Source organism: Armigeres subalbatus, chromosome 1, assembly GCF_024139115.2.
Source record: "Armigeres subalbatus isolate Guangzhou_Male chromosome 1, GZ_Asu_2, whole genome shotgun sequence".
NCBI lineage: Eukaryota > Metazoa > Arthropoda > Insecta > Diptera > Culicidae > Armigeres > Armigeres subalbatus.
Window position 1 is genome coordinate 163,720,976 of NC_085139.1, and position 26,733 is coordinate 163,747,708.

Below are 26,733 nucleotides of genomic sequence, written 5' to 3' on the forward strand. Positions count from 1 at the left end.
TTGGAGGTGCATCAAACGAAATTTGTGATTTTTCAGACTTTTCCATAGAAATGTCGTCTGAATGCATCAATTTAACTTCACATAGTAGAAGCATTGGGGCCCTACTTAGCCGTGCGGTGCAAAGCAAGACCATGCTGAGGGTGGCTGAGTTCGATTCCCGGTGCCGGTCTAGGCAACTTTTGGATTGGAAATTGTCTCGACTTCCCTGGGCATAAAAGTATCATCGTGCTAGCCTCATGCTATACGAATGCAAAAATGGTAGCCTGGCTTAGAAACCTCGCAGTTAATAACTGTGAAAGTGCTTAATGAACACTATGCTGCAAGGCGGCTCTGTCCCAGTGTGAGGATGTAATGCCAAGAAGAAGAAGAAGAAGTAAAAGCATTAGTCGTTGATAGCTTCTTTAGACTATTATCTACCACTTTGTCATTGATACTAGGATGTTTAGAGGGCTTTTATTCTATGACTTTTTAGTAGAATAACTTTGAAAAAATTGACCCTTTGGAACAGGAAAATTTTTGGGGCCCAGAAAAAATTTCAGAATTGAAATTTTTATGTTTGATGCAAAATGTTTTAGAAATGCATAAAAAATCGAGATGTGGTGTTACCTCGAAAAAAAAAATCCAAAAGAATGGACCTTTTTGGACTTCGAAAATTGTTGGGACTTTTTTTTCGAAATCAATTTTTTAGCCAAATGTCTTAGTAATGCATGAAACATCGAAATCTGGTGTCATATCGAGAAACTTTTTTTTGAAAATATATGACTTTTTGGTACTTTTTTTTCGAAAACAATTTTTTTATGCCAAATGTCTTTCAAAAAAATTTTTTAAAAAATAACACCAAATCTCAACGTTTCATGCATTTGGCATCAAAAAAAATAATTCGATTTCTCAAAAGTCTCAAAAATTTTCTGAGTTTCAAAAATTTCCCAAAGTCCCGAAAAATTCTTTTGAAAAAAAAAATCCAGAATAACACCAGATCTCAACGTTTCATGCATTACTAAGACATTTGACATAAAAAAAATATATTTTGAAACTTTCTTGCAAATTTTTGTGTTTCAAAAAAGTCAAACTTTGACTGCTTTGGTCAAACCCTTAACGAAGTTCGATTGAGCTGAAATTTTGCATGGGGACTTTTTTTGGGGAGATGAAACTTTTGAGCACTACCCGTTGTTGAAATTCGATAAGCAAATTTTCGTGTTAAAGAAAAGTCAAACTTTGACTGCTTTGACCACTTCGGCCTTAATCTGAATAAATAATAATAATGATTTCTTGTGGATTTTTTAAATTTTTTATGGAAAAAAAATAGTTTTGTGGAAAATTTTGTAATTGTTTATTGTTAATATTGATTTATTTATGGAAATTTTGCATTTTTTCCGTGGAACATTTTGATTTTTTATGGAAATTTTTTGCTTTTAAAATAGCTTTTTTTTATTTATAGAAAATTCTTAATTGGGTCCTAAAGCCCTACCTCGTTTATGGTTGCAAACGATAGTGCATCGGTCAAGAATACTTGTACCCTTGTTAAAAAAAATTCTGGTAAAATTCTAAATCAGTAAAAATAATATTTTTGTGTTTAAGATATTTCAAGGCAAATTTTGGGTTCTGCAACATTTCAGAACGAATGAACCATCAGCCCAAAACGTCAGCCCCATATATTAACTGTCAAAGGTTGAGTCAAGTGCCCTACGGTGTTTTGCTAGTGCGTTTGAATCCGTACGTCAAATAAGACCGAAAATGTCGAAGAAGCATTTTTCATCTATTTTTCAAATTCAAATTAAACAATGTTCTTTTCGATTTTTGAGTCTAAAGAAAAACTGACACGTTTAGAATAATTACCTTCATCGTTAGGACGTTCATTTTAGGACCCAATTGTTTTTAGAACTTTTGCATTATTTTTGGAAATTTTATATTTATTCATTGCTCATACCCTGATATCTTTATTGTCAATTTCCTAATTTTTCATGGAAAATTTCTAATTCTTCATGGAAATTTTATTTTGCTGCCTTCGTTCGTCGAAAGATTCCTAACTAAATTTCCGAGGAATTCCGAAGCAAACTATGGATGTATTCCGAATGCTATATGTTGTAAATTGATATCACTGCTTACTATCTTTTCAAAACCGTTCTGGAGTGTGGAACATCGGATTAGCCAACTGTATCCCAAAGAAGGCATATCGCTTGTAACGTTATCAGCAATATAACAGAAAACATCTGCAATATTACAGATTCGCACCAGTTAGCTCAACCTTACATGGTGTGATCTTCTTGTTCAACTTTCGCACAAACAATATGAGCTTGAGATTCACAATACGGAAATGCTCGACATGAGATGCATTTTACATTATACTTGATTGATGACTTGTGAGGGAAGTCAGATTTTTTCTTTTTTTGGAAAAGATGTTTAATTTTGATACACATAGTTAAGTTTGCCATCTTAGGGTGTTTTTAAGAGATATTGCGAAAAAAGATTCGGCTGCCGGTGGGACTTGAACCCACACTATTCCATTTAGTACACGGACGTATTACCAATTATACAACAGCTGCCCTTGCGAGAAGTTGTTCCATAACCAGCTAATAACGATGGGATATCAGTCAATTCCCCGTATCTATCGAATCTGCTTTGGCAACATTTCACACCCTGTTCTCTCTACCCAACTATGTGTATCAGAATTGAACAACAGTCGGTTGCGTTTGAATCACAAACATGTGCTTCTATTTGTCGTATTGAGGCGGGTTTGCCTCTGCAACGACAATAGAGGCTCGCTTGCCACCGAGCGTCCGACCAGCAGCGGTGTGTGATACTGCAGGGTATCATCGTTTCTCTTTTTCTTGATTGATGACTTGTGAGGGAAGTCAGATTTTTTCTTTTTTTGGAAAAGATGTTTAATTTTGATACACATAGTTAAGTTTGCCATCTTAGGGTGTTTTTAAGAGATATTGCGAAAAAAGATTCGGCTGCCGTCCCACCGTCCCATTCGGCTGCCGTCGACACCGCTGCTGGTCGGACGTTCGGTGGCAAGCGAGCCTCTATTGTCGTTGCAGAAGCAAACCCGCCTCAATACGACAAATAGAAGCACATGTTTGTGATTCAAACGCAACCGACTGTTGTTCAATTCTGATACACATAGTTGGGTAGAGAGAACAGGGTGTGAAATGTTGCCAAAGCAGATTCGATAGATACGGGGAATTGACTGATATCCCATCGTTATTAGCTGGTTATGGAACAACTTCTCGCAAGGGCAGCTGTTGTATAATTGGTAATACGTCCGTGTACTAAATGGAATAGTGTGGGTTCAAGTCCCACCGGCAGCCGAATCTTTTTTCGCAATATCTCTTAAAAACACCCTAAGATGGCAAACTTAACTATGTGTATCAAAATTAAACATCCTTTCCAAAAAAAAATTTACATTATAGTTAGGAATATTTTCAAAAGCTGTCATAAGCAAGGTACATGTTATCGAAACGAGGAAAAAGATTAACGGAACACATAGTAGTATACTTCTAAGAGGACGCATCAAGTTCAGAGTCCAGATCATTATCTAAGTATTTTCAAGATACTTTACCAGTTTAAATGGAATTCCAATGTTGTTTTTGTCTCTATCGTGTTATGACAGGTTAACTAGTTGACTGGTAATGTGGCCTACTGCGTTTAATTCGTTGATTCCCTGCAAACCGTACTACCGCAACTATAGGAACACCCACGACTATCGGAACTTTGACCCTACCTTGATGACCCACCCGTAGACAATTAAAGCATGCTTTGATGATCCTTATCTTGGCTTGATGTTGTTAAGCGACGGTCATCTCTCGGAAGGCCTCACACTGTAGATCGTATGGGCTCCAGTTCACACGTTTATTCCTTGATGAAGACATTTGAATCGGCTGACGTCCTCATGATTTAGCATAGCATTAGCATTAGCATTGTTACGGTGTAATTCGTAGATTGGACACTAGTGATACTCATGTTTTACTTTTGAGATCCTTATCTAGAATGCTATCAGAAATCAAGAAGGGGAGTGGTCCTTGATTACAGTCTTAAACAAAAATAACAAAAGCATGAGGATTACTACTCCTGGCCACGCCCATCTTCACCGTAACTAGGGAGAGGGAGGAAGTGTTGATGTAGTACTTACTTAACGAGAGGCCACCGACTTAGCGACACCCTCATAAGTGCCACGGAGTTGGATTATGAGGAAGGTATTCGTTGGGTCAGGATTTGCCTGTAGCTGGCAATGTAACCGTGGTAGATCTAACCCCGTAACACACCACGTAAAGGTGTCTACCCAGCATTACGGGTCGAATTGGCTGACGTCCTCATGATGTCCAAAAACATGACCAAGAAACGTAGCCAGTTCTCGTGCTTTTCGACTTAGGAAGGGATTGATGCCTCCAACGGTTGCTGCAGGATAATGATTCTGGAAGGATCATTTAGCGACGCTCTTTTTGGAGCAATGGTTGTATGCATGAGCATGGCTGTCTCCAAGCATGCTTTAGTGTGCTGTGCTTCGAACGCATCGTAGGACTCTTATTGCTCCTTCAATCGATCGTCGGTTGTTAGTACAATGATGTCTCTGAATAGCTGTAGTAGTCATTGTAAAAATGATCCAGCTCTAGTCACTTCATCCAGTACCTTCCTGATCCTCGTTGTTTGGGCCTTCGTTTGGCCCCACATGGATACCAACGTTTTAATGACCTTTGCCTTCAGCTTCTCGCCTTTCGGCATGTTCATTCGCCAAATGGAAATTACCGAGTTAAAAATGCCGTAGAGCTGCCACATAGAAATCAGTGTACATGATTATGATATGTCTCGAATTATTCCCATACTTTGTTTGATGACGCCCCGACGATAATATTATCCTTCAATAACGGATTGTAACCAGTCGACTGTACAATAAATACTCTAATCCAGGAAAGTTCAATGTTGAAACCTGCTTTCGGCAGCCTCTCCCGTCATGGCTCCAGAGATCTCTTCTGTTCCATCTTTAGCTGCTCGGTCAGCGAGAAACGCCAGTTTCCTTTTCAGCCTGCTATTAGCAACCGCCCGATGATGATGTGGCCCAGGCGCCTCCTTAATTGAATATGTCTATGTTTATAATGAATATTCTTGATTTTTAAAAACTGTGAATAAGGTTAAAAGACTATTATTCTTCCATTTACTTCCACTATTAACTTTTTTATGTATCAACAAGCAGATACGTATTTCATTTCCTACTTGGAAACTTCTTCAGTGTTTGTTATCGACTAAGTCTGCTTGTTGATACATAAAAAAGTTAATAGTGGAAGTAAATGGAAGAATAATAGTCTTTTAACCTTGTAGCATTTCCCCTAAGACGCTCTAAAATAATTAATCAACTGTGAATAGTTTAGTTCATACGCTCTTAGTAAGCAATATGTGAATTGTGAATGAATTATTGCACTTCCTTAAAAGAGAATATTTTCTTACTGGAAGTGCACCAGAATTGTACAAAAATAATGTAAAGAAGAGAACGTTTTATGCCTTTGGGAGAAGTGCTTCCAGTATGAATGCCACTCCCAGGGGCTTTTTCCTACTCCAAAATAAAAATAAATTAAAATTGAATAAAGTTGGCGGCCACTACTACTCGCGGAAAACTGGATAGGACTGTGCCGAGGGCATACAATTTTAGTACTTTAGATTCTGAGTTCTTTAGATTAGAAAATAGGTTCAAAATCACAGGTGCACAAGAAAGAAAGCTGCATTGCGAAGTAGACCAAACTCCCGTGAAATGCGTTTCCGGAAATTACTTTTAAGTACCATACTCTCTCTCTCAACACACGCGCTTTCCCAGACACATCATTCTGCACGTGGTGGTGGTGCAGATTGAGCCGGATAGGCTCGACTAGTCGGATGGCGATTGAACGAGCATGATCCGGATCGATGGGAAAGAGAGTGGGAAACCTCCGTGGATAATAACTCGTTTTAAATTAAAACTTGTCTGGAGGTGCTGCGACCTATAGCCGAAGAAAGCCCGCCATCAACACGGGCTTGACACATCGTGTGGGATGCATAGAGAATGCACTTCACATGCATCTCACTGTTGTTGGTTCCATATCCCATGCCATATAGCCTACTGAGATCTGTCGTGCATTTGCGGGTATGGCTCATAATGGCGCAAATATCGGTCGCAGCACGGCCGGCTCGTACAAATAAACATACGCAAACGCATAACAGTGCGCGCGCGGAACCCTCGACACCATTCCGGCGCATTGTTATGTCCGCGTGAGACAGTATATGAAAAGGAAGGTTATTCCGCAACCAAAGAGGAAAAATGAAAATTAGCAAAGGCATCAGCAGGCGAAAACATAAATAATTGACTTCTTCTCAGTGATATCGGGTAGACATTGGTACACAGAGTATCGAACCCTCCGGGGCAAACCAGTACACGATGGGCAATTTATCTTCGGGACGTGGATGTTATGGGGACATAAATAAAATTTTTAAAAGAACCAACTACTCTGCGACGACGGGCTCCAGCGCAACTAACTAATGGAGGAAAAGGAATCGACGAACTGTACGAACAAATTTTACTGTTTCTGTGTCGAATCGGGATGCCATTGTTCTTAACGTACGGATTGATATAACCAAACTGGTATAAATATTCATTAGAATTAATCTTATTAAAAAAATCAACAACTTTGAAGAATGCATTAATTGGGGTTGTTCTGTGTTGCTTAATGGATGCTTATTGGATTATAATTTTCAACTAGAAACTCTCCAATGTTTAAAGGGAACACGCGAAGCCAGCGTGTTTATTCACAATTTTCTATGGTTCTTCAATAATTGCAGTTCTTTCTTCCGAATTCCAATGTTCTCATTAAATGACCAGCCCACTGAAGTATGTCATACTTTATATATTTCTTTCTGGTCAGGTCTTAACACGGTGTGTTATGAGGTCTATCCTCACCATTCGGAAGCTCCCCACGCTTCTACGCCATCCAAAAGGTGTTTCGCGCCCACCCGGGAACTGTCGCCGGTCTGACCAGTAGCTTGGGCTTGGACAAAGCATTTTGCACGGCAGCTTTTGAATCTAGCTTCTTACGATTTCACAGATAAGAGGTACTCCATTTTGCTTCTTTTGACCTTTCACTCCAAAGCTTAAGTTACTCAGACGTGAGCACAATCGGTTGAAAAAATAGAAAGGCGCTAAATATCCCATTTCTCCAGCGCTAGATTATTTTACGACAATTATTTTCTAAATCGGACCGAACTTGCTTTTTAGTCATTAGGAAAGGATCTGAAGTACAGCATCCCTCAACCGAATTGTAAAAAAAAACAAAGTATGCAACTTTATTGAACCCGTCGTGTGGCATCGAGAGATAACTCATCTAGAAGACAGTGCAACATAACTGCGAGGATCCGAAGCGTTCAAAAGCATTTTTTCAATTAAAATATGTAAACGCAAAACGATAAATTCTCCTTCCACTTGGCTTCGACGCTCGCTGCTTCTTGTTTGCCGCCGTTCCAGTCAGCGTAAAACATGTATGTTCTTGGGACGAGCAGAGCAATGAGCAAGAGTATCATAGCGAAGAGATAAGACATGTAATTAATTAAAGGTCTACAGGCGACTGTATGCAAATTGCCGGCTTATTTGCCGGCTGGCAAGGCACAAGGCGATCGAGATTTTTTTTCAATCGCAGAAAAAAAACTGTGCGTGTCTGCATTTTTAAAAGGTTTAGCAGGGTTCAATCAAGAACAGACCACCCGTCTGGTATTATTGTCATAAGCACTGAAGTTACGCTTTCATTGTAATCCCATCTAATGTGTCAAACATTCAAAATATGATTAAAAAAATCGTTCAATTTGTTCTACACTGCTCCATAATTATGGAATATTTTTGGCGTCAATCCACAGTCTAGTTTAACATAATTTAGACTTATTTGAAACCTATTTTATTTTTTAATATGAAAACACAATTACAGAAACACCATTGATTGCTATTTCGATTATTTACAGTGATTTCAAGCATATTTTTTAAATTAATTTACAATAACAAATAACAATTCAAAATTACTTATATCCAACTTCTCATTTTCAAATTCTTTCAGGATTCTAGTCGGTGCACCTCTGGGTCAGAATCTGCAACCGGGAACCAACCGGTCAGGCGCCCTGTTCAAATGTCCAATCACCCAGCTGAGCAATGATTGCGAACAGATCAAGACAGATGGTCGAAGAAGTAAGCATTTTCTAGGCTTCGTACTCGATATTAAACACTACTGATTTATAACATTCGATTATTTAGCTTGAAAACAGGTAGCTTAGAAATATATTGAATGCTTCGTTAGCGAAATTACCCAACAGGAAAATATCCACTAATAGGGAAACAGTGACTAATTAGGACAAGCTTGAAGTAAACTTATATTTCTACAAATACCAATCAGTTATCAGTAAACAAAAAATCAGTTAACAAGTGATATACAACTAATCATGTTTCGTTCTTCTTTTTCTATGTGATAAAAAAACTCAATATGTGAAAACGTCCATTGACGTCCATCCTCCTTACCAAAATCAAACTATAAAACCAATGAAATCAACCAACGCAATCCAAAACCAATTGACTAAACGCCTTATTGTTACGTAACATGTAGAACCTTCGGGTATATACGAAAGTAAGTGGTTACGGGTGCTTTATCAGTTTGTGTTCCGTTTTCGAGTTGCTTGCTAACAACAAAATTTCACCTCGAGTGTTTTAATCGTTTTTTCTTTGTAATGCACGTGTTTTACCTAATATCGATGTATAGCATAGCTTCAGTCATAAAGATTGCATTAATATTCGCTTGAATAATATCGATTCTTTAATTTCACACAAAGATCATATTTTACACTAAAATAACAAAATTAACAGGAGAAACCGGCCACTAAATCAATAACACTGGAAACTACCATAAAATTAGATTCAATTAAACGGAAATCCAAGATTTCTGAAGCAATAATTTTTATGACATAAGTTGTAAAGAATCTACAAATTCATTTTGAAAACCTTTCATAACGTTGATTCAAGCAAACGAAACCTACGGTATATTTTATGTCTGGGTATTAAATAAGGTATGCAAACAAGAATTATCATACACGGATACATCGTTTGTTATCAGCGTCTGCAACAAATGTCAATAAACGAAAGCGTGCTGAGATATGTTCGCTGATGAAAGTTTAACTCTGTTCTGTCTCATTTCATACAGTCAGAACTCGTATAGTTTAGTTTGTGGGATTCTCAATATATGGAATGTTATTTCTACAAGAAGCGCCGATAGCGATGTTGGCGTTGTATTCTCTTCTCATTATTTTAGGCATTGAATCTCCAACCGGAATGTTGACGCCTTGCAATTCAGTGTTGATTCGGCATCTTCACAGTTGTTCATTTCGAAGTTGCTTAGCAAATTTATTGTTTTTGCTTTTCAATGCTTTATTTTTGATGAGATACTCATAGGAGCTATGAGATGAAGTCAAGAAGCTATAAGATGAAATCTAGGAGCTAAAACGATGGTGATGATCCTTTGTCCAGTTGAGTCTTTCAATTTTTATTTCTATGGGGGAGGAGAAACTTGTCCTTCTTGTTTTACTTGTGTGGCTCCAAATGGCCGGAGCGAATTGTTATGACAGCAGCTCTCCGTGGGTGCGTGTGCACGCCACGGAGGTCTGACCAGAAGAGGCCAAGTCATGGCTTGCTGCGTACTACTCAAACCACACATTTCCCTTCTTCTCTCATTAAAAAAAGGCAAAAAAATTCTCTAGCTTAGAACTGCCCATGATTTCATAGTTGACGTAACAGTCATTGAACTTTTGTATGTATTTCGAATAATTTAGGGACAAACATCGCAAATTTAAAATATTTCAACCCGTAGGCACATAAATGAGGCTTGGAATAAGCAACGTATCGATGTTGCAGCGGTTGAAATAACCTAGTGAAGGCGTAATAAGCTAAATTCGCTGACATTTCGAATGGTTGATACGTCAACTATGATATCATGGGCAGAGAACGCATTGTTTTTTAAGTTATTTACGCGAGACGAAGATGAACATATTGCTTTTGAGTAATCGACAATTTCCTTTGAAAACTGAACTCCAAAATAACAGACAAGTTTTTATTATTATCATCGTGGTTTTCAATCACAGCGACGAAATGCAAGTCAATAGGTTGTATCATTTAAATGTTAAACTTAATTGGTACCTAGTATTGAGTTATTGATCTCACAAGAAACATTTTATATTGTAGCAATAATCCTAATATCTTATACCGTCAATAAAATCCAACTATCAGCTTCATATATAGTAATACCAGCAAGCTGACCTTCAACATATTGATGTTGAACTTGCTAACAATCGCTTAGAACATGTGTTCCCAAACTGTAGGCCGCGACTCCCAGGGAGGTCGTGGGCTGATCAATGGTGGGTTGCGAAAGACGAATCTTGATTCATACTTTTGTCCCTATTTTGTCCCACAAATCTATCACAGCCATAAGATTTGGATCTATTTATCTATGGAGATCTATCTATCTATGGAGAACAATAAATTTTGAGATTTTGTCAAATACAATGAAATCCAAACAATTCAAATCCAATCCAATTCCAATAAAAATCCATTCAATCCAATTCCAATCAACATCCAATCCTAATCCAATCTAAATTCAATCCAAATCCAATCCGAATCCATTTCACATTCAATCCAAATCCATTCTACATCCATTCCAAATCCAACCAAAATCTAATCCAAATCCGATCCAAATCCTATCTAAATCCGTTCCAAATCAATTCCAATCAAATCCAAATCCAACCAAAATCTAATCCAAATCATATTTAAATCCGTTCTAATTCCAAATCATATCCAATCCATTCAAAGAGTATACCTAAATTTTAGACTTATGTTAACCAGTACTATTAGCCAATAACTACAAATTTATGACTTTGTGAATGCTGGCAATGCTGGTTTTTGAGCTTCGTGAATGTTGAATATCTCATCCAACGGGTAATTCCGCTACGACTACTAAGTCAGTAAATTCCAAAATTAACTTCAAGATAATATATTAAGCCTTCAAAACAACTTTGTAGCATACGATTGATCTCCATATCTCACAGATTTGGATAGAACTAGCTTAACTGGTAGTTAATTTATTTTAACCAAAATCAATGCTTCCATGACCCACCTTGGGATTTTCTAAATTGTCAACCCTTTTCTCGGCAGCCTCCCAGACACGCCATGTGGTATTTCAAACCACAAATCATTTTCCAGCGGTCTCCCACACTTTGTGATTGTTCAAACCACAATCCATTTTCCAGCGGTCTTCCAGACACGCTTTGTGATTTTCCAAACTATAAACCATTTTCCAGCGGTTTTCCAGGCACGCTTTGTGATTTTTTTTAATCACAATCCATTTTTCAACGGTCTTCCAGACGCGCTTTGTGATTTTACAAACCACAATCCATTTTCCAGCGGTCTTCCAGACGCGCTTTGTGATTTTTCAAACCACAATTCATTTTACAGCAGTCTTCCACACACGCTTTGTGATTTTGCAAACCACAATCCATTTTCCAGCGGTCTTCCAGATACTTTGGTCTCATGATCTTTCAGACACGCTTTGTGATTTTCTAGACCACATTTAATTTTCCAGCGGTCTTCCAGACACGCTTTGCGATTTTCTTAATCACAATCCATTTTCCAGCGGTCTTCCAGACGCGCTTTGTGATTTTCCAAACCACAATCCATTTTCCAGCGGTCTTCCAGACACGCTTTGTGATTTTCCAAACCACAATCCATATTCCAGCGGTTTTCAAGACACGCTTTGTGATTTTCCAAACCACAATCCATTTTCCAGCGGTCTTCCAGACGCGCTTTGTGATTTTCCAAACCACAATCCATTTTGCAGCGTTGTTCCAGACGCGCTTTGTAGCGATACAATCATCAAATATTTTAACACGATGTGGTATTGCAAACCACAAGTCATTTTCCAGCGGTCTTCCAGACACGCTTTGTGGTTTTCCAAACCACAATCCATTTTCCAGCGGTTTCCAGACACACTTTGTGATTTTCCAAACCACAATCCATTTTCCAGCGGTCTTCAAGACACGCTTTGTGATTTTCTAAACCACAATCCATTTTGCAGCGTTGTTCCAGACGCGCTTTGTAGCAATACAAACCCATTGCCTTGAGTTTTTGTAATCATCAAATATTTTAACACCATGTGGTATTGCAAACCACAAATCATTTTCCAGCGGTCTCCCACACTTTCCAAACCACAATCCATTTTCCAGCGGTTTTCCAGACGCGCTTTGTGATTTTCCAAACCACAATCTATTTTCCAGCGGTCTTCAAGACACGCTTTGTGATTTTCTAAACCACATTTAATTTTCCAGCGGTCTTCCAGACACGCTTTGTGATTTTCTTAATCACAATCCATTTTCCAGCGGTCTTCCAGACACGCTTTGTGATTTTCCAAACCACAATCCATTTTCCAGCGGTCTTCCAGACGCACTTTGTGATTTTCTAAACCACAATTCATTTTTCAGCGGTCTTCCAGACACGCTTTGTGATTTTCCAAACCACAATCCATTTTGTAGCGTTATTCCAGACGCGCTTTGTAGCAATACAAACCCATTACCTTGTGTTTTTGTAATCATCAAATATTTTAACACATTAGCACATTAACAATAAATTATTGTCAGTGGCTGCTTTTGTACCCGCCGCTGCCACATCCAGGCGCCATCGTATATGCGCAAATAGCCGGCATGAGTTAACCGCCAGAAATTTGTATGGCGAAAGACATCAATCACAGGTTTTCTCAAAATTAGGAACTTTTCATGAAAAACTATTTGGTACCAGTTATGTAGGATATTTTTCGATAAAGGTGATTATTTTCGAGATATTAAACATTAGATGCCTTTCGCCATACTGATTTCCAAAATTTAAGTGTGCCGCTGTAAGCACGCTCAAAGCAGGCGATTCATTGAATTCAACTCACCTTTTGAAATCAGCGAATAACCTGACAGGATCGCCAAAATGTGTGGCCCCAAATGGCCGGAGCGAATTGTTAGAACAGCAGCTCTCCGTGGGTGCATGTGCACGCCACGGAGGTCTGACCAGAATAGGCCGAGTCATGGCTTGCTGCGCACTAATCGACACGCTGAGGTGTTAATGTATAATCACATGCTGATGGTAACTTTCTCAAACCACACATTACTGAAAACAAAAGCAGTTTTGTTTTAACATATTTTTACGGTTTTATTTTTATTACCAGACTAAGGCCGGAGTGGCCTGTGCAGTACACAAAAGTTTTCTCCATTCAGCTCGGTCTATGGCTACACGTCGCCAACCACGCAGTCTGCAGAGGGTCCGCAAATCGTCCTCCATCTGATCGATCCATCTCGCTGTACATCTCGCCTTCTTGTTCCCGTCAGGACGTTGTCGAGAACCATTTTCACCCTTATTACTGTACCACATTTTAGCTACGTGCCCGGCCCACCGCAGTCTTCCGATTTTCGCAGTGTGAACGATGGATGATTCTCCACAACTCGTGGTTCATTCGCCTCCTCCACGTACCGTTCGCCATCTGCACCCCACTATAGATGGTACGCAGCACTTTCCTTTCGAAAACTCCCAGTGCGCGTTGGTCCTGCACGAGCATCGTCCAGGTCTCGTGTCCGTGGAGCACTACCGGTCTAATAAGCGTTTTGTAGATAGTCAATTTGGTAAGATGGCGAACTCTATTCGGAGCGTTTTGCGCGGAGTCCAAAGTACGTACGATTTCTTGTTATGATGCGTCTCCGAATTTCTCTGCTCGGAGGTTACCAGTAAGCCCAAGTACACGAAATCTTCAACCACCCCGATTTCGTCACCACCAATACAAACTCGAGGTGGGTGGCTTACGTTGTCCTCTCTTGAGCCCCTTCCTATCATGTACTTCGTTTTCGACGTGTTGATGACTAGTCCAATCTATTTAGCTTTGCTTCGCGGCATTTCTGCAATACCTGACGTACGGCGAACACCTGATTTGTGGTAGAGCGTTCACCCATAAATCCCGCCTGGTACTGCCTCTCTTGCGATTGGTGTTAGTCGGCGGCATAAAATTTAGGAAAGTACCTTGTAGGCGGCGTTCAGCAATGTGATTGCGCGGTAGTTGATACAATCCAGCTTATCTTTTAATAGATGGGACATACGACACCTTCCATACACTCCTGCGGCAGAACCTCATCCTCCTAAACCTTAGTAATTACCCAGTGCAGCGCTCTAGCCAGTGCCTCACCACCGTGTTTAAATAGCTTCCCTGGTAGTTGGTCAACCCCAGGGGCTTTGATGTTTTTCAGTCGGCCCATCTCCCTCTGGGTTTCCTGGATATTTGGAGCCGGAATTCGTATGTCCTGCGCGCGTGCTCCCAGGGTCATTACCATACCGCCATCGTTGTCTGCCACATCGCCATTCAGGTACTCTTCGTAGTGCTGCCGCCACCTTTGGATCACCTCACGCTCGTTTTGTAAGAGGGTTCCCGTTTATGTTCTTAACCCTTTTGTTACCGACAAAAAAACACCCTTACGTTACCGACAGGGTACCCGGGTACCCACGGACTTAAAATGATCATAACATTGTCAGTTTTTCACCGATTTTGACGATTTTGGTTACTACGGATGCAGGAACTTACCCGCTATTCGATGCATGTCACAGAGAACCGATTCGGATTACCTGGTAACCGGAATTCCGGATTAACTGGGCCAAGTCCCAAAGTATGTGTAAATTGAAGATATATATTCAACCAAATGAAGACTTCTTGCGTCATGACTAATAAACTTCGTTGGAAATTTAAAGAATATAACTTAACTACGTTACAGGACCATCTTATGAATTAATCCCGGAACGGTTATTCCGGAAACAGGTTCCCGTCGGGCCTAAAGTGGCCACAAATTTATTCCGAAGAAACCCTGGCAATATGGGAATCAAAATTCATGAAATTGTTTCGGAAGCATGATCTGATAAGTAATTGGCCCATAGGATGGTTTGACAACGGACCGGTCATCCTGGAACAGGTTCCCGTGGGGCCTAAAGTGGCCACAAGCTTATTCTGAAGAAAACTTAGCAATATGGGTATCAAAATTCATGAAATTGTTTCGGAAGCATGATCTGATAAGTAATTGGGCCATTGGATGGTTTGACAACGGACCGGTCATCCTGGAACAGGTTCCCGTTGGGCCTAAAGTGGCCACAAACTCATTTTGAAGAAACCCTGGCAATGTGGGTATCAAAATTCATGAAATTGTATCGGAAGCATGATCCGATAAGTAATTGGACCATAGGATATATTTGACAATGGATGGGTATAAAAATTCATGAAATTGTCTCGGAAGCATGTTCTTCTGGGTTATTAGGCCATAAGATGGTTTGACAATGGGCCGGTCATTATCAAATAGGTTTCCGAGGGGACCCTCATTTAGAAGAAACACTTGCTATCTTCTTTTTCCGTTATTTCTTGTCAAAAAGACTTAAAATTTCTTGACAGATATTAAGAAATGATTTATAATAAACCACAGACGCTGTAAGTATCACTGGTGTTTGATGAATAACTTACAAAAATAAAAAGAACAAAACAAAAAGAACGTGACAAAAGCGGGACGTGATAAAATCGGGTCGAAAATGTGGTAAAGTCGGAGGCAGGTAAAATCGGGGAGTGACAAAATCGGGTCAACACTGTGTAACTTTTCACTTCTCTCTTCTCATTTCTTTCATTTCACTTTTCACTTTTTACTTTCCACTTCTCACTATTTACTCCTCATTTCTCATTCGACCCAATAACCATTCGGCCTAACAGCCATTCAGCCTGATGACCCAACATCAGTCCCATCTTCTTGGAAAAACATGTTTCCGAGAATATTCCAAGAATTTTGATGCCAGGCTGTCTTCTAAATGAGTTTGTGGCCACTAAAGGCCTTTCGGAAACTTGTTCTAGGATGACTGTTCTGGTTGATATCCATCCTATGGTTTCAACTTTATGGATAACATATTTCCGAAACAATTCCAAGAGTTTTAATACCCATATTGCCAGGGTTTATTTCAAATGAGTTTTTGGCCCCTACGAGCCCTCCGGGAACCTGTTCCAGAATGACCGTTCCGGTTGATATCCATCCTATGGCCCCAACTACATGAAAAACATGTTTCCGGAACAATTCTAAGAATTTTGATACCCATATTGCCAGGGTTTCTACCAAATGAATTAATGGTCACTTTAGGCCCTCCTGGAACCTGTTCCAGAACGACCGTTCCGGGGCATATCCACTCTATGGTCTCAAGTACATGGAAAACATGTTCCCGGAACAATTTCAAAAATTTTGATACCCATATTGCCAGGGTTTATTCTAAATGAGTTTTTGGCCACTATGGACCCTCCGGGAACCTGTTCCAGAATGACCGTTCCGGTTCATTTCCATCCTATGGTCTCAACTACATGGAAAATATGTTTCCGGAGCAATTTCAAGAATTTTGATACCCATATTGCCAGGAATGAATTTGCGGCCACTATAGGGCCCATGGGAACCTATTCCGGGATGTCCGTTCCGAGTCCATATGATCACGTGGTCCTAATACGTTGGGAAGTCATAATCCTCGAATTTTCTGCGAAACTGGTAACTCAGGATACAAGAAATCATCATTTGGATTCTATAAGATCAATTTCTCCATTTTTGAGACATGGTCTAGCAAATCCGGAACTCCGGTAACCAGGTAATCCGGATCGGTCCTATGTGACATGGATCGGATAGAGGATGAATTTCTTAATTCATAGCAAATAGAATCGTCCAAATCGGTTGACAACTGACGAAGTTATGGTTATATCAAAACGTGGGTACCCGGGTACCCTGTCGGTACGTTACGGGGTAAAAATATTCAGAAGCCCTTCCCCAAGCCCCCCCTTACTGGATTTACATTTTAGTACCACCCAAACCTTAATTTTGCCAAGTTTGGAGATGTCACGGAGTTTCAATTTCCTGCGATGTTTAGAACCCTAAAAAAATTTCACTTGAAAACGTAAAAGGTACCCGGGTACCCTGTCGGTAACAAAAGGGTTAAACATATCGGGCTGTGGCACGTGGCCCTTACGTGAACGGTTTAACTTCTCATAGAGAGATCAGACCGCATCGTGCTTTCGTGCTGTGCGGTTCTTTCTCTCGTTGTGGAAGGAAGTTTTTAATACTACCCGAAGCTATTTTAATTTCAACGGTGCTTCTTAGCGCTATTTGTACCCACTGATCCCGTTACGATCTTTGCAAGGACCCGTGCCTTCGTTTTACGTTGGACCCGTTTGCGGAAGTAAAATTCCGACAAGCGGTGGTAATCCTGCAGGGACACCGTTCTGGGAAAAACCTCTTAGAAGGTCACGTCTCCACGCTCAGCAATGAGCATTAATAAAAACAAGAGGAAGGGAGTCTCTGAATTCTCCACTTCCTTCAAAGAAACAAGGTTTCAAGACCGTCCTGCCTAAGCGCGGAAAAAATAGAAGGAAGCTGGAGAATTCAGATATTCCTTCTAACTCTAATATCGGAAATAATTCTTCTCCAATCGAACTGAGCAATCAGTTCGATTTGATTAATGATGAAATTGAGCAAATCGAATATACCTCTAGCCCAGGTGATTCGATTCATGCGAAAAAGCAAAGGATTCCGCCAATTGTGGTATCTGTTGCCGAGTTTTCTGGCTTCCGGAATGAGATTTTGAGTAACCTTCAGGGGATCAAGGTTTCATTTCAGATTGCTAGGAAGGGTGACTGCCGCGTTTTGCCTGGATCCTTTGACGATCGCAAACGTCTTCTTCAGTATTTAACTGAGAAGCGCCATAAATTCTTCACATACGACGACAAAACTGAGCGATTGTTCAAAGTCGTCTTGAAAGGTCTCCCCAGTGATGGATGAGATTAAAATTGAAATTTCTCAATTACTTGGATTTTCACCAGTCCAAGTAATTAAGATGAAAAAGAAATCCCACTCTGGTACTTCCCAGAGGGGCATTTCTCAAGAATTTTATTTAGTTCATTTTAACAAAAGTGAACTAAATAATATGAAAAGTTTGGAAAAGGCCTGTATTATGTCTCATGTCCGTGTTACATGGGAACATTTCCGCAGGCCTGGGGGAAATTTCCAAAACCCCACCCAGTGCCGTAAGTGCCAAAAGTGGGGTCATGGAACCAAACATTGTCACATGGATGCTAAATGCATGATTTGTGGTGGAACCTCTCACGCCAAGGACGCATGTCCTGTGAGGGAAGATTCCAATAAATTTAAATGTGCAAATTGTGGGGGCAATCATAAATCCAATTTCTGGGAATGCCCTTCACGCAAAAAAGTTTTGAATTCCCGTGCAAAATTGATGACGGGAAATTCCAATCGGATCCCAGATTCGACGGGTAGAAATTTTTCAAACGCTCAAATTTCGAAACCAGTTACCGGTCGAGCAATTCATACCCACCACAATTCACAAACAAATTTTGCCGCTCGTCAACGGGTAGCAAGCACTTCAGTAAATTCAAATTTTTCGAATGTACTTACGTATGCAAACATCGCTGCTGGTAGACAAAATTTCTCTTCTCAAAATGAGGTTTATACCTATGCCCCAACGGAAAATAATGGTCATGTTGCCGATTCAGGTAGCATGAATGCTTCCGATTTTGATTTTTTAACTGAACAATTGCATCACATGATTGATGCAATGTTCAAAGCAAATACCATTCCTGAAGCTGTTCAGGTTGGTATAAAGTACACACAAAAAATTGTTATTGGACTCCGTTTCAATGGATCTAAATAATTGTGTGAAAGTTCTAAATTGGAATGCCCGCTCTCTAAAGGGTAAGGAAGATGAATTATTCAACTTCCTAACAGTTCATAATGTGCATATTGCCATTATAACTGAAACCTATTTAAAACCAGGACTCTCCGTTAAACGAGATCCAAATTATTTTATCTACAGAAATGATCGTCTTGACAGCGCCTGTGGTGGGGTCGCCATTGTCATCAATAGACGTATCAAACATAAATTATTTTCTTCGTTTGAAACCAAAGTTTTTGAAACCTTGGGAGTTTCTGTTGAAACAAATTTTGGTCTATTTTCCTTCATTGCAGCCTATTTGCCTTTTCAATGCAATGGGCAGCAAAAGAATTTGTTGAAAGCTGATCTTCAAATTCTGACTCGCAACAAATCAAAATTCTTCGTAATTGGTGACTTCAATGCCAAACACCGTTCATGGAATAATGCTCAAAGCAATTCCAATGGAAACATTTTATTTGAAGATTGTTCTGCGGGATATTATACTATTCAATATCCCAATGGACCAACTTGTTTTTCTTCCAGTCGAAATCCTTCTACAATTGATTTAGTTTTAACAGATTCAAGTCAGCTGTGTGGCCAATTGGTAACTCATGCTGACTTTGACTCTGATCACCTTCCTGTGACATTTGAAATCTCACAAGAAGCCATTTATAATCCAATCAGCTCTACTTTCAATTATCATAGGGCTGATTGGGATTTATATAAAACGTATATCGATAGGAATTTTGATGTTGATATTCCTCTCGATACCAAAAGTGATATTGATAATGCTCTCGTATCTTTGACAAATTTAATTGTCGAAGCCAGAGGCATTGCAATTCCTAAATGTGAAATTAAATTCAACTCCATTATTATTGACGACGATCTTCAGCTACTGATCCGTCTTAAAATGTGAGGCGAAGGCAATACCAAAGAACTCGCGATCCCGCGTTGAAAGTTATTTGGCGAGATTTGCAAAATGAAATTAAAACGTTTCGCTATTCTGAGAAATACCAACTTTGAGAACAATGTCTCGAAGTTAGATCCCAGTTCGAAACCCTTTTGAAATTAACGAAAATTCTTAAAAACCTCAAAAGCCAATTCCAGCGCTTAAAGAGGGAAATAAAATTTTATTAACAAATGGCGAAAAGGCTCAAAACTTGCTCAGCAGTTCGAGAGTGCCCATAATTTTAGTCTAGGTCTCACTAGTCCAATTGAGGATCAGGTTACACGAAGCTTCGAAGACATTCTCGATCAAGATAATGTTTTTGACCCTTCGTTGGGAACTAATTTGGATGAAGTGAGATCTATTACTAGAAAATTTAAAAATATGAAAGCCCCGGGTGATGATGGTATTTTCTACATACTTATCAAAAAACTTCCTGAGAGCTCTTTATCCTTTTTGGTTAATTTATTTAACAAATGTTTTCAATTGGCATACTTCCCAGATAAATGGAAAAACGCCAAAGTTGTTCCTATTTTGAAGCCGGACAAAAATCCAGCTGAGGCTTCTAGTTATCGCCCTATCAGTTTGCTTTCTTCAATAAGCAAACTGTTTGAAAAGATTATTTTAAATAGAATGATGGTTCATATTAATGACAATTCTATTTTTGCTGATGAGCAATTTGGTTTTCGCCATGGGCATTCAACCACTCATCAGTTATTAAGAGTTACGAACTTAATTCGGCTCAACAAATCTGAAGGATATTCGACTGGAGTTGCTCTTCTTGATATAGAGAAAGCATTTGACAGTGTGTGGCATGAAGGTTTGATTGTAAAATTGATGAATTTTAATTTTCCTCTGTACATCATTAAACTGATCCAAAATTATTTATCAGATCGTTCACTGCAGGTAAACTATAAGAAAACTAAATCTGATAGATTACCTGTAAGGGCTGGTGTAACCCAAGGCAGCATACTAGGGCCCATCTTATATAACATAATTACTTCTGACTTACCTGATTTACCACCAGGGTGTCAAAAATCTTTGTTTGCAGATGACACGGGCCTTTCAGCCAAAGGGCGAACCCTTCGTGTCATTTGTAGTAGATTGCAAAAAAGTTTGGATATTTTCTCCACTTACTTGCAAAAATGGAAAATTTCCCCGAATGCTTCCAAAACTCAGTATATAATTTTCCCACATAAGCCGAGAGCTTCTTATTTGAAACATTCTAGCAGACATATTGTCACTATGAATGGGGTTCCAATTACCTGGTCTAGCGAAGCTAAATATTTAGGACTTCTGCTAGATCAAAAATTAACTTTTTAAACTCACATTGAAGGCCTTCAAGCCAAATGTAACAAATATATTAAATGTCTATATCCACTTATAAACAGAAAATCAAAACTTTGTCTTAAGAACAAATTTTTGATTTACAAACAAATTTTTAGACCTGCCATGTTGTATGCTGTGCCAATATGGACTAGTTGCTGCAATACCAGAAAGAAGGCACTTCAGAGGATTCAAAATAAAATTCTGAAAATGATTCTGAAGTTGCCTCCGTGGTATAGTACCAATGAACTTCATAGAATTTCTAATATTGAGACATTGCAACAAATGTCCAACAAAATAATTTCCAATTTTGGACAAAAATCGTTGCAATCTTCTATTGCAACGATTAGCTCCTTGTACCCTTAGTATAAAATAGGTTAAGTTTAGTTTAAGTAGAAAACATTGTAATTCCTACATGGTTCAATTCAACCAGAGGAAATATTCTAACTGCCAGAGGCAATTGAAATGTATAAATAATAACTAAAAATATAACATAGCAAATAAGGATGATAGTGTTAAGAAAACACGGAACACCTAGTCTAAGAGATGAATGCATGTATTAGATAATTAGCAAATAAAATTAGTAAAAAAAAAAAAATAAAAAATAAAAAATAAAAAAACTTCTCATAGAACTTTCGTGCGTTATTAGCGCGGTACATTTCCTCCGAGTCAGTTGTCGCCTTGAACCGTGGACCTCTTGATCTGCAGGCCCTGTAACTACCACATAGCCCACAGCATGGGAGAATAGTCTTGCTTGAGTACCCCATTCAAATGTTGAGTATTTCATAAAAACTTCCGCAACACTCGAAGGAATTGAACGGAAAAATTGAATTGGGCACGAATTGAAAATTTATACTACCCCCAGAAGCACCTAAAATTATTGTTCTGGTTTTAGGCATTTTTTCAGCTAAATCTACTAAAAAGTCATAAAATAAGCACTCTAAAGATGACCTAGTATCAATGACAAAGTGGTAGATAATAGTCTAAAGAAGCTATTAACGACTAATGCTTTTATTACGTGTAGTAAAATTGATTCTCAGGTGACATTTCTATGAAAAGGTCTGAAAAATCACAAACATCGTTTAATGCATTTGGCTGAAAATTGGCCAGGAGACACCATTTAAAATACTCATTGAAATAGAGGGGTGGCACTCTGGAATACTTTTGAAGATGGTGAACAGATCTAATACGCATCTATTTACCGTTATCATGTTCAGGGGAATCCAAGTAACCACTGAAAACAAGGGAGGTTGATATTTTAAATATTTCGTCACTGCCTATTATAGGAAAATGAGATTGTTTTGAATTTGATTGACTATGTTAGATACAATTTTTAGAAACTCATATCAATCTTAGAAAAATGTTGACTTTTCAAGCTATAGGCTTTTCTGAAGTTATGAAAATTGCACAAAACACTAAATTTTCAGCAGTTAGTATGATGGTAATAATTTGGAACAAAGAGTCGGGGTTCTGATAAACCGTGCCAAACGCCTTCTTAACTGTGATGGGAGACTTTGTTCATAAATGGAAGACCGAAATATAATCATATTTTTTTAGGTGAATTCTTTTCAAAATATTCCCTTTTACAGATTTGAGAAGCTTCGATACAATTTGAGATTCATTGAAACTGCTGCGTGTAAACTTGTCCGACACTACTAAAAATCCACACATATTTATTGGCAAAAATCCATAGATTTAACTTATGTTGTATATCAGCGCACACATAACCATTCTCCACGCGAACTACTAATAAAATATATATCTAAATAAACTTTATGTGTGGTCTCGAATTAGCAATTATTTAATTTATGTGTGGTTCTATATCGATTATTGCAGCTATTGCAAAAATGTATAACGGCGACACATATATCTTATATAGATATTTTTGGCAGTAGATGAATTCAGTATTTTTATGTTCGGTGTGATTTGACAGAACCTTGCCCATTCCGGTTGAATTGAGAAAATTTGTAGATAAAAAATAAAATGCTAGTATCTCTGAAATAACTGAAAATGCATCCAGAACTTTCCTCGCAAGTCCCTTTTATTAAATTTCTAGCAGAACGTACCCTACGTTGCTCGGGTTTGTTTTTAAGTTTTGCGGTCAAAACGTCATTTGTAGCGTTGATTGCGGCGCCGCACTCTAGATACATTTTTGTGCAATCGCATTGGATTTCTTTACATTTCGCCATGATATTGTATTTTGACAATTTTTCAACCTCTTCCGTCAAATTTACCAACTTGTTGAGTATATATACAAACACTGCTGACCTTAAGGCGGATTGATTAGTGACGAAATCTTGCAAATCGGTTCATCCGTTCTTGAGTTGTATTGCCTCAAAGGAAATGTCAACTCATTTTTATATACCTAGATAGATTTTATATAAATATAGAAAAAGAAAAAAGAAGATTGATTTTTTTTATTATATTTTGTATTGTACCGTGCAGTAAAAAATCTACTCATCCGCTTATTTTTCGTCGCAACCAGAAATAAGCGCCAAACAGTCGCCTAAGAAAAACATACCTGCGGCAAAAAAGCTACTTTGATAATTTAGAAAATTTGACCGCCACGTGGTGATTTGTAACGGCGAATGCTTTGATATCACGTGCTATTTGTACTGTGGATATTTTTTTTAGATCTGTGGAAGCCTTCGAAAATGATCACTAAAGTTGTCATTTTGTTACAAGCCACAACAGTTCCAGTGCATAAACATCCGCATAACTCAGTAATCTATTGTACTAATATTCCCCGATAAATTCACCATGCCAACGGATGTTTGCTAAAGATTATTGCATACGCTCATGCATTAATACTGAACTGACGTTAACCCACAACAATAAACGATACCACCGCGGGCAACGCCGAGTGAACACAAAATTAAATCTTGTTGGTTTTTGGCTGGTTTGGCTTATTCCAACATTTGCCAAGATCGATATGCAGCTTTAAAAAGAAAAAACTCATTTAAACTTTACATTCATTTGAAATACCCATTTTAGTAATGCATTTTGAAGCTGAACTTGTGGGCAAACTGTATTGTCAAAGGGAAATCCCTCTGAAGCTTTGGTGAAATTTGATCTCGATTAAAAACAAGCTGTAACAAACCCAAGCAATTCTGCAACTAAGCTGTTTTCCGATCATTTCAGGTTTGCTAGTTTTGGTAAATTTGCAAATAAAAGAAAACTTTCGAACAAATCCACAATGATGTTTTTCTTGTTATTTTTTATGCAAAAAATATCGAAAATATTTTTACTAAAATCTGAAATTGTAAAACGATAACATTTCCAAAAAAAATAATCTGAGACTAATTTTGCTGAAAATATAATATGTCTATAACCTTTCTAGTAGTTGTGGTTTCACAGTGCATTTACAGTCACTCGAAGAAAATATTTTTAGTGCAGCATAGTTTGTTCTTATGGGTATGGATATCAAGTCATAAAATATCGGCTCATGAAAGGTTCCACTGTAATCTAAAAACAATGCATTCAGTGACCTTTGCTAGTAGTACATCAACATATGTGAGCGAGCGAACGAATATATTTGACGATGAAAACTTGAAAACAGATGATAATTTAATAAAGCAAATCCATCCGAAGAGTTCTTTTTTATATATCTGCTACATTCCAACCTTTAAAAGCTTACTTCCATATTTTTATTCTCGTGATTGTAAATATTAAGTTTGAATCATACAATAATTCGCATGAGAAATAACTTGCTGATGCATTAAAATGACGTTCTGTTTCCACGATGGCTCATCACTGCCGTGTTTACTCATTCCACAATTAACCTTATCATGCGAGGAGTCATATAACAACACCATCTAGCCGATCGGTCCTAACACAAATGAAATGAGATAACACTGCAGATGCAAAAGATCACAGACAATCAGATATATTAAAAGAATAGTAGATTACAAAGGAATTCGATATCTTAGGGCTGATTGTTCATCAGCCGATGAAATATTAGGATATTCAAAGGCTGGCTAAATTGTATTCATGTCAATATTAAACAAATGATGCCCATTGTATCCGAGTCTTATGTCTGGTTGTCTGTGATATGGCGCTAACACATGATATCTAAATCCCTTGAATCCTAACCCACACCTGACTACACTTTCCCCTTGTTTGATATCTCCCGGGTTTGCCGTGCATTTTGAATGACAATTTTGTTCCGAGCCAGCTACTAACTGAATCATTTCTGAAAAAGGTGACGATGAGGACGATGATAGCCTCGCACTTCCGGGTAATGATGAACTCAAGACCAACCAATGGCTGGGCGTGACAGTCAAGTCCGGTGGAAAGGAAAATAAGGTCGGTGACCGGGTCATCTTCAGGGCTTGAAAACGGTGCTAACGTGTCTCTCAATCCTAGGTTTTTGTCTGCGCCCATCGCTACATGAAGGTCCATGACCGAGGAAAGGCCAGAGAGAATGGACTGCACCTGGGTCAAGGTCTGTGCTACGTACTGAATAACGATTTCTCGTTTGGGTTCGAGGTGGAAGTATGCCTGGGTCGGTCCATCGAACGGGAGCACGAGCAGTACGCTTTCTGCCAGGCGGGTACTTCGGGCATGATCCTGGATGATGGCACCGCCGTGATAGGCACTCCCGGTGTCATGATCTGGAAGGGAACGGTGTTTGCCGTTGAGGTTGATGGAGAATTTTTGTCACGAGACAAAACGCAGTATTACGGTGCGCACGATAATGCGGATTCGCCGGTCCCTAATTATAGCTATTTAGGTAAGCTGAAGCGGTTTGTGTTATAAGAGCTCTCGAGTTTAAGTGTTGATTATTTTTAGGAATGTCGGTAACCGGAGGGAAGTACTTTGGAGATTACATGTCCTATGCAGGTGGTGCCCCACGATCACGGGGAAATGGTCAGGTCATTATATTTTCGAATCGAAATAAACAAAACCCAATTGTCAAGGAGAAAGAGCTGAGAGGGGAGCAATTTGGTTCCAGCTTCGGATACGAAATGGCTACAGCGGATGTAAATGGGGATCAGTAAGTAAAAGTTGATTTACATATCTCTATAATAGGACTAAAAAGTGAATGTTTCAGTGCACCGGATCTTCTAGTCGCGGCACCATTTTATTTTTCGAAGTCGGAGGGTGGAGCTGTCTACGTGTTTCAAAACATGAATAACAATTTTTCGGATGAATACACCACCAAACTGACTGGGAAAGTTGAATCCCAATTTGGCATGGCAATAGCCAATTTGGGCGATATCAATAAAGATGGGTGCGAAGATATTGCAATCGGAGCGCCCTATGAGGGCAATGGCGTCGTATACATCTACTTGGGAAGTCCAAAAGGGTTATCTACGAAACCATCTCAAGTGATAACATCCAGCTCCTTAGGTCTCAATGTTCCGGCGTTGAAAACATTTGGAAGCTCACTTTCTGGAGGAATTGATCTGGATAATAATACGTATCCCGATTTGGTCATCGGTGCTTACGATTCAGCGGCAGTCACTACTCTGCTGGCGCGACCCATTACGAACATCAAGACATCAGTTATGATTGAAGAGCTGCAGAACATCGATCCGATGAAGCATGGATGTCGAGCGGATCCAATGGCAAATTCCACGTGGTAAGTTGTTTGTTGTCTTCGGTATTTCAAAGTGCTTCCTAGCTTTCGCGAATGGTAACAATTCGTGTTGCCTAGTTTTTGTTTTGGGACCCT

General features: G+C 39.0%; 1 protein-coding gene across 4 annotated transcripts in view; it reads left to right on the forward strand.

Annotated features, from left to right (window-relative positions):
• Positions 1–26,733, forward strand: part of LOC134205469 (integrin alpha-PS1) — a 191,741-nt gene that overhangs the window by 118,450 nt on the left and 46,558 nt on the right. For 3 of the 4 annotated variants that reach the window (XM_062680732.1, XM_062680733.1, XM_062680734.1), the window contains exons 3-8: positions 8,064–8,191; positions 8,604–8,624; positions 25,258–25,361; positions 25,422–25,788; positions 25,848–26,052; positions 26,110–26,640. In XM_062680732.1, coding sequence (XP_062536716.1) covers positions 8,064–8,191; positions 8,604–8,624; positions 25,258–25,361; positions 25,422–25,788; positions 25,848–26,052; positions 26,110–26,640 — 1,356 coding nt within the window. The remainder of the gene's footprint in view (positions 1–8,063; positions 8,192–8,603; positions 8,625–25,257; positions 25,362–25,421; positions 25,789–25,847; positions 26,053–26,109; positions 26,641–26,733) is intronic. The other variant, XM_062680735.1, reaches the window with a different exon arrangement.